Source organism: Mastomys coucha, unplaced genomic scaffold, assembly GCF_008632895.1.
Source record: "Mastomys coucha isolate ucsf_1 unplaced genomic scaffold, UCSF_Mcou_1 pScaffold22, whole genome shotgun sequence".
Classification (NCBI taxonomy): domain Eukaryota; kingdom Metazoa; phylum Chordata; class Mammalia; order Rodentia; family Muridae; genus Mastomys; species Mastomys coucha.
In genome coordinates, this window is record NW_022196905.1 from 260,810,873 (window position 1) to 260,819,764 (window position 8,892).

Consider the following 8,892-nt stretch of genomic DNA (forward strand, 5'->3'; position numbering starts at 1 on the left):
TTTTTTTAAAGATTGCCGGGCAGTGGTGGTGCACGCCTTTAATCCCAGCACTTAGGAGGCAGAGGGAGGTGGATTTCTAAGTTCAAGGCCAGCCTGATCTATAGAGTGAGTTCCAGGACAGCCAGAACTATACAGAGAAACCCGAAACCCTGTTTCGAAAAACCAAAAAAAGAAAAAAAAATTAGCTATGTGGCTTGCCTAGTCCATGGAAGACCCAGGGTTCAATCCCCGGTAGTGGGTGAGGACCATTCAACTGTCTGTGTTCCAGATGGGAGATCTAGACTCTGAAGAAGGTGATGCTCTACATAAATCTAGAAGCAGAGTAAATGTCTGCATCTGTGCTGGTTCTCCCAGCACCTCCCAGTGGCTCAGCTCTCCTGTTCAGAGGGACCTTAATTTACCAGGAAGTCCCGTTCAAATCCAGACTCCCAGGATGCTCATTCAGAAAGACAAGGTGAAGGAAGAGGGCAAGAGGTAGCCCACAGGCACTTACCTCTCCACAGTGAAGGCCAGGATGGAGCAGGAGGAAACATTGATGCCTAGATACTGGAAGTAGGTGATGCCCAAGCAGCCAGCATGTCCATAGATCCAGTGCCCCACCAGGCTGTCAGAGACATTGGGCAGCCCCGCAGCCACCAGCACAATGAGGTCAGCTACAGCCAGGCTGACCAGGTAGCAGTTGGTGGGTGTGTGCATGTCACGTGAGGTCAGCACCACCAGGACCACCATGGCATTGCCTACGATGCCCATGGTGCACACCAGGAGCACTAGGAAGACTGAGACCACCTTGTACTCTGCCAGGCCCAGTGTGCTGTCATCATGAGTGAGTGAGACATTGCTGGTGCCATCCATCTTGCTGGTGTTTTTTGTGATGCCCTGCGGGCCTTGACCTTGCTAAGTGACCTGTGCCTGCTCTGTATTATTTATCTTTTTTCTTTTTATTTATTTATTTTACGTGCATGGGCATTTTACCTGAATGTATGACTGTGTATCATGTGTGTACCTAGTGCCCGTAGAGACCAGAAGATGGCATCAGATCCCTTGGATTGGAGTTACAGACTCCAATCTGTAAGTAAGTTGTCATATAGGTGCTGGGAATTGAACCCAGGTCCTCTGGAAGAGCAGCTGGAGACGCCATCAGAGCAGTCTATAGGGTGTGGGGGATGCTGGGACAGGGCTCAGATAGGAAGAACAAGAAAGGAGTCAGTGCAGGGATCAGGTGGATGCATATTTGAGAAGCTGTAATTTAAAGCACTGAGGATCCTTCACTGAGGTGCAGAACAGCAGGCATCGAGGAGGGCTCTAGAGTCAGGGCTGGAGATGGAAATACAGCAGCCATCAGCACAGGGAGATGGATGGTTCTTGGGACACCAGCTGCTGCAGCAGTTCTATAATACTACAAAATGCATGATGTGGTTCTAGCCCACAGCTGAGGGTGGGAGGGCTCGGCTGCCAAGCCTGAAGCCCAGAGCAGCAGTACCAGCTCTGAGCCTTGTGCACTCTGGGTTTTCTGTTCACCTGCAAGCATTTGAGGCTCAAGATACAGTAGACTCAGATGAACCACGAGGAGATGGGTATGTGTTCTGAGAACCTCGGAGTACCAGCTTCCTGGGGATGGCTACAAAGGAGTTTTGTTGGGGATCCAGATAGGGCAGGCACCAACCTGGGAGCAAAATGGGGGTTTAGCTTAGAGTGCACATACACATGCCTGCTACAGCTGACACGCAGGGCAAACAAACCACACTGCATACAAATAGAACACAAGATGAAACATACTTCATAGAACACAAACACACTCATCCCAACATACAATACACCAACATACACAGGTGCTACTCTATGCAACACACTCAGCAGACACACACACATACACACTACACACTATACTCAGCCCTACACACCCACACACCTCAATGCTTGCACTCTGTCAGTGTGATTGCCTGTAGACAATGCAGAGCCCAGCACCCTAGCATGAACCCTAGGATGACCTGGAGTAGGCAGCCGAGCACATCACGATGGTGCTTGTCTGTTTCTGCTCAGCCCGAGGTACAATCCCACACGGCACTACTGCAGCCCTCAGAACAGGGACCAGAGCATCAGAACAAGGCAGGCCTCATGGAGAAACTCTCTACAGATGCTGCCCACACACTACACACAGCTGTACAGGTGCAGCAGAGAGCACATGGCTTACATGTTGTGTGTGCATACATGACATTTAGCCCTGATGTGAATACCCTGTGTGCTGTGCTCACAGTATTGAATACACACACACACACACACACACACACACACACACACCCCACAGGCTGACTTTCCAGAGCCTAGCCATATACACTTTCCACTCTCATATTCCCACACAGACACATACACGACATGTCTATGCCTACAGACATATCCACACAGCTGGGACATTCCTGAAAAACAGCCCTTTCTGGCTGATGGAGCATAGGACCTGCAGTCTACAGGATCTAGCAGCTGCTTCAGCCCCAGCAGCTCTTTCTCTACAGTCAGCAAGAAGCTGGAAACCAGGGCTGAATCCAGAGACCTCACAGCGCTCTTCAAGATGTGGCAGCCAGAGCTGCAGAGAGGTCTTATCTCCAGGGACTCTCATTTGCTACTACACCTATTTAGCCCTGATGTGAATGCCCTGTGTACTGTGCCCACAGTATAGGGCACACACACACATACACCCCACACACACACACCTCAGTGGGACCACTGCATACAACGTCCCAGTGAGAACTGCTCCCCCAATAGCCCCTAGACCCCAGAGAAACTTCTAAGGTCAGAGAACTTACCCAGTGAAGACTCAATGCATTTTCCTCTTTCCAGGTTGGGCGGGGTAGGGGTGGGTAGGGAGGATAGGGAAGGAAGAGAAAGGTAGAGAAAGGGAGGAGCGGGAAAGAGGGGAAGCCGAGAATGAGTAGAAGGAGGGGGAAGTAAGGAGGGAGAGAGAGAAGGGGGGGGATGCCTGAGCCTCAATCAGAACGTAAAGGCGGCTTTACGTTCTGCTGACTGCAGTATTACACATGTGCGCGTGTGCACCTCACACCGACACACACACAGCCTCACCAACTTCTCCCGGCTCCTCAGCTCCCCTCTCATCCTCCCTCTGCAGAGCCGGGAGTCCCAGCGCCAACCTGTACCAACATCAGCAGCCTAGGCCTCTCCAGCAGGGGGACCTGGGAGGAGGAAGCAGGGTGGGAGAGTCCTCCCAGTTTATCTGGCTGGCAAGGAATCCTGCTAGGGAGCAGACAGACAGGGAGAGGACAAAGAGCCCAGAGAGGAACCTGGGGAGTGGGGCCAAATCCCCAGTGGCCAGCTAAGACTGCAGCTCCAAGCTGAGCCCCATGGATGAGCCAGCCCCAGTGTCCGTGAGAGATCAGACTGGGAAGGGGCTAGACTGGGGGGAGGGGCAAGGAGGACTCCATCTATGTGACTTTGAGGGAGCCATTTACCCTGACTGGATGAAGACTTTGCATTCAGCCTTTTGGGGGTGGAGAAGCAGGCATCCACACTGTAGTAAATAACCCAGACAATTGACCCATGCTCTGTTGAGAGGACCAACAAACTCACTGGCCCTCCGGGGTAAACTTTGGTAGACTTGTACCTCAGTTTGTCCTTGGGCCCCTCTGAGGTGATGTTTACCTCTCCTGGGAAGGAATTTTAGCAGCACAAGTACATGCTTTTGGAAGGGCAATGATGTCACCTATAATACGTGAGACAAACTAATTTTAAGTTGCACGAGGAGGGGACAGGTTGTTTACATAGAAAATTTTGACCTGGTGGTTTATCTGTATAGGGTTTGTGAGAGATCGACAAGGGAATGGAGATTAATGAGATACCTAACTCAGGAAAAACCACCTAAGTGATGGACATGCCTGTGGGGAAAACCCCACGATGGGAGGCAGCTTTCTGGGGAGTGTGGAGGGGCATGCCTGCTTGATGGGTGGGATTTGCCTAGGAAGAGAGATGCTTTGAACAAATATTACATGCCCCGGAGGGATGCATCAGGGATGGGGCTATCAGCAAACAGCTACAGAGGCAGCCTGGAGGGAGACAGGGATAAGAGGCTGGCCTTTCTGTATTGGCCTGAGACTTAGCAGTAGAACCAGTTGAGAGAGAGTAAATGGAGATGTTGGCCTGTTGCTTTTTATGGCTAGGGGGCCTAAAGGGAAGAACATCCATATTCGACCAGTAATACAGAGCCTCTCCTGAGACCTGGAAACCAGAACCTAAGGGGAAGGAACCTAAAAGCAGCAAGACTGTCCTCTGGTCCAGCCTATAATATAAAGGGAAAACTGATGTCCCGGCATGCAGAGGCCTTAACAACGGTCAGTGTGAAAGACTAAGTGATCAGAACATTGAGTGACAGAGCTGTGGAACTAGGGAACATTTAGAATGAGCAATGCAGGAATCCTTTGCCACCTGACTTGTGAGGCTTGGGACATGGGGATGAAACAGCATCAGCCTGAGTGCTGCCAAAGTGGAGAAGCTGGGCAAGGCGGCTGCCCCTCCCTCCTTGAGTCAAAAGCTTCACAGCACAGAGGTGGCAGCAGTGTGATGGGTCAGTCCCTGGTGGGATGGCACTGAGGAGCTGCTAGGGACACCTGGTCATCTATTCATAGCTAAGGTCTCCCTGAGTATCAGGGACTGGAAAACAGAAGGGGAAGCCCTAAGAGACCTGGGCATGTGGGAAGTGGTGTTAGGTGCCCAGTTCACAAGCCCATCGAGAGCCTCGTAATAGGTGGGGACCTAGTCTTAGGGTTTTACCGCTGTAAACAGAGACCATGACAAAGGCAGCTCTGATAAGGACAACATTTAATTGGGGCTGGCTTATGGTTCAGAGGTTTAGTCCATTATCATCAAAGCAGGAGCACGGCAGCGTCCAGGCAGGCATGATGCAGAAGGAGCTGAGAGTTCAACACCTTGTTCTGAAGGTAGACAGGAGATGACTGGCATCTTCGGGCAGCTAGGAGGAAGCTCTCAAAGCCCATGCCCACAGAGATACACTTCCTCCAACAAAGCCACTCCTACTCCAACAAGGCAACACCTCCAAATAGTGCCACTCCCTGGGCCAAACATATTCAAACCACCACAGACTTACATGAACCTGGAGAGGCTTTGGCCCACCTAAATGACTTGGACCTCAGCATACACCCTGGTTTTCAAGGTGCTAAAGAAGGAAGGAGAGAGAGAGAGAGGAGGGAGCAAGGCAGAAGGGTCTCTCTGTCTCCTGAACACAGGAATCTCTAGGGAAAAAATTCATGGGCAAACAAAACTCTGGGTTGGTTAATTAATGTGTAGAGAGCTTTAAGGCAGGCCAGCTGCAACTCACCTGAAGAGTAAGGGAAAAAGTGACCAGGAGGTGCAGTGTATCTGCCTGTACCCTACACTGATAAAGGACATCCCTGGGGGTGTGGGGGGAGCACACGCCTTTAATCCCAGTACTTGGGAGGCAGAGGTAGGCGGATTTCTGAGTTTAAGGCCAGCCTGGTCTACAGAGTGAGTTCCAGTACAGCCAGGGCTACACAGAGAAACCCTACCTTGAAAAAACAAAAAACAAAAGATTTATTTATTTATGTATATGAGTACACAGTGTGAGCCTTCATCTCTTTGTTCATCTTGTAGGAGCTCTGCTCACTCTGGCCCTGAAGATTTATTTATTATTATAAATAAGTACACTGTAGCTGTCTTCAGACACACCAGAAGAGGGGCATCAGACCCCATTACAGATGGTTGTGAGCCACCATGTGGGTACTGGAAATTGAACTCAGGACCTCTGGAAGAGCAGTCAGTGCTCTTAACCGTTGAACCATCTCTCCAGCCCCCAGTAGAGGCTTTTTAAGGGTCAGGATTGAAACTAAAGAAACCAGCCAAAGGCCTTTTTCTGACGGCACCATGCAGTGAGGATCTCGTGTTTGTAGTTGTAGCTATGCCATCCCAGGGTCCACTGCAGTCTGTGCAAGTCTTTGGACGAAAGAAGACAGCCACAACTGTGGCCCACTGTAAACAAGGAAAGTGAATAGATGTCCCCTGGAGATGGCTGAGCCGTGAACACTGCAGTACAAGTTACTGGAGCCTGTTTTGCTTCTGGGCAAGGAGTGATTTGCTGGTGTGGATATCCACCAGCAAAGGTCCGTGTGAAGGGTGGTGGTCATGTGGCCCAAATGTGTGCTATCCGACAGTCCATCTCAAAAGCTCTGGTGGCTTATTACCAAAAATATGTGGTTGAAGCCTCTAAGAAGGATCCTCATCCAGTAAGATCAGACCCTGCTTGTAACTGACCCGTCGGTGTGAATCCAAAAAGTTTGGGAGGTCCTGGTGCCTTTGCCTGATATCAGAAATCCTACCGATAAGCCCATCTCAAGGATCAGGGTTAACCTTTGTAATAAACATCCTAGGATTTCAATAGAAAGAAAGAAAAAAAGAAAGAAAGAAAAAAAGAAAGAAAGAAAGAAAGAAAGAAAGAAAGAAAGAAAGAAAGGAGGAAAGGAAGGAAGGAAGAAACCAGCCAAAAGGTAGAGGTAAGCTGCCTAGCCCAGAGCCCTTTTAACAGCCAGTACAGCCAATAAAAAAGCTCACTGTGGCTCCACGAGTGATGGCAACAAGGGTTAACTAAGATAGTGGCTCCCATTCAGGCAGCTGCACTGGGCCTTGCTTTGCTAAATGAGCAGCTAGTGCAGGTAGTGGGGTCTTGCCACACCAGTGAACCTTGACAGTATATGTTTAATATCTCAATAGCTGCTGAACCCCAAGACCAGAGATCCCCAAAATGATAAAGTTCATTGCCACTAATGATAAAACCCTACTGCGGAAGACACCTCAGGCTGTGAGCACAGGAGAGGGAGAAATCAAGCTAGGACCAAACTGACTTAACCTGATGAAGCCTGGTACATTACGGCATCCACAGGGGCTCTGTGGTGGTCTGAATAGGTGTGAACTCCATAGACTCATGCTTGGCCCATAGAGAGCAGCACTATTAGAAGGCGTGACCTTATTGGAGTGGGTGTGGCCTTGTTGGAGGAACTGCATCACTGTAGGAGTAGGCTTTGAAATCTTAGGTGCTCAAGCTACCTCTAGTGTGGCTGCTCACAGTCTCCTACTGCTTACAGATCAAGATCTAGAACTCTCAGCTCTTTCTCCAGCACCATGTCTGCCTGCATGCCGCCAGGCTTCCTGACATGATGATTGTCTTAGGGTTTTACTGCTGTGAACAGACACCGTAACCAAGGTAACTGTTACAAGGACAGTATTTAATTGGGGCCGGCTTATGGGTCCAGAGGTTCACTCCATTATCACCATGGTGGGAATATGGCAGCATCCAGGCAGGTATAGAGCTGGAGGATCTGAGAGTTCTACATCTTGTTCTGAAGGCAAACAGGAGAAGACTGGCTTCCAGACAGCTAGGACAAGGGTCTTAAAGCCCATATCCTCAGTGACACACTTTCTCCAATAAGACCACACTTACTCCAACAAGGCCACACCTCCAAATAGTGCCACTCCCTGGGCCGAGCATATCCAAATCATTACATTCCACTCCCTGGCCCCCAAAGACTGTTCAAACAGATGAGTCTATGGGGACTATACCTAAACATAGCATAATACAAAATACATTTAATCCAACTTCAAAAGTCCTCACAGTCTATTAGCAGTCTCAACAATGTTAAAAAAAACCAAAGTTCAAAGTCTCCTCCGAGATTCGTTCAATCACTTAACTGTAATTCCCAAGGCAAGACAGGAAACCAGTTAGGCAAACTCCAAACTCTGCATCTCCAAGGCTGATGTCAAAGCAGTATTGAGATCTCCAACTCCTTTTTCATTTTACAAACTTCTTTCTCTTGGGCTGGTTCCATGCTGTACATAGCAGCTTTCCTCAGCAGATAGCCCACAGCTCTGGCATCTCAAACACCTTGGGGTCTTCAAGGCAATTTCAATGTTACAGCTTCTTGTTCGAATGAACATGATCTTCTGGGCTCCTCCAAAGGGCTGGCATCACATCTCCAGCTCTGCGCTCTGTAGCACTTTAAGCTCAGGTTGATCCACTTCACTGCTGTTCTTGGTGTTCATCCAATGGTACTGGCATCTCCAATACACTGGGATCTTCTGTTGCAACTAGGTTTTACCAGTAGCCTCTCATAGGCTCCCTTCATAGTGCCAAGCCTCAACTTCTTTGCATGACCCCTTCAGTCCTGGGCTGTCAGCTGCAACTGAAGCTGTGCCTTCACCAATGGCCTTCCCTGGCCTCTCAGAGTGCCAAGCCTCAGTTGCTCTTCATGACCCCTTCATACCTTCAAAACAGTACCATCTGGGTGACTCTTACACATTACCAAGTACAGCTGTAGCACGAGGTACAACCTAGGCTGTCTTTGAACACAGCCTCTTTGTGCTCTCAGAAAACACTTCCCAGACTTCACCTCACTGATGCTGGTCTCTTCTTAATCACCACTAATTTCTCAGCCCCTGCTGACCAGCACCAGTTGTCCCAGTAGTCTCCTCCTCTTCTTGACTCTAAAGCCAGAGCCACATGGCCAAAGCTGCTGAGTTCTTCTGCTTGCTGGGGCTGGAACATGGCTCTGCCTCCAAATAATGTCACTCTCTGAGCCAAGCATATACAAACTATCACACTGATAATGAACTTAACCTCAAACTCTAAGCCAGCCCCAATTAAATGTTTTCCATGATAAGAATTGCCACAGTCATGGTGCCTTTTCACAACAATAGAAACCCTCACTAAGGCTCCAAGCAGAAGTGGGTCCCTGTGGCAACACAAATGAACACTAAATTGTTCTGTTAGGTAGATATGATGCTCCAGTCGAGGTACCTGCTGGGCATTTTTGTTTACATCCACAGGCTACTACCATTGTGGTACATGACTGTCCTCCTAGTCAT

The 8,892-nt window shown here is 49.3% G+C and overlaps 1 protein-coding gene and 1 pseudogene across 1 annotated transcript in view; one reads left to right on the forward strand and one right to left on the reverse strand.

Annotated features, from left to right (window-relative positions):
- Positions 1-2,896, reverse strand: part of LOC116068158 (thyrotropin-releasing hormone receptor-like) — a 6,921-nt gene extending 4,025 nt beyond the window's left edge. The window contains exons 1-2 of the mRNA XM_031337392.1: positions 2,799-2,896; positions 494-1,663 (exon numbers count right to left, since the gene is read on the reverse strand). Of these exons, the coding sequence (XP_031193252.1) occupies positions 494-852 (359 nt within the window). The 5' untranslated portion in view covers positions 853-1,663; positions 2,799-2,896. The remainder of the gene's footprint in view (positions 1-493; positions 1,664-2,798) is intronic.
- Positions 2,897-5,914: 3,018 nt separating this feature from the next.
- LOC116068159 lies at positions 5,915-6,359 on the forward strand (annotated as a pseudogene).
- The last annotated feature ends 2,533 nt before the right edge of the window (positions 6,360-8,892 follow it).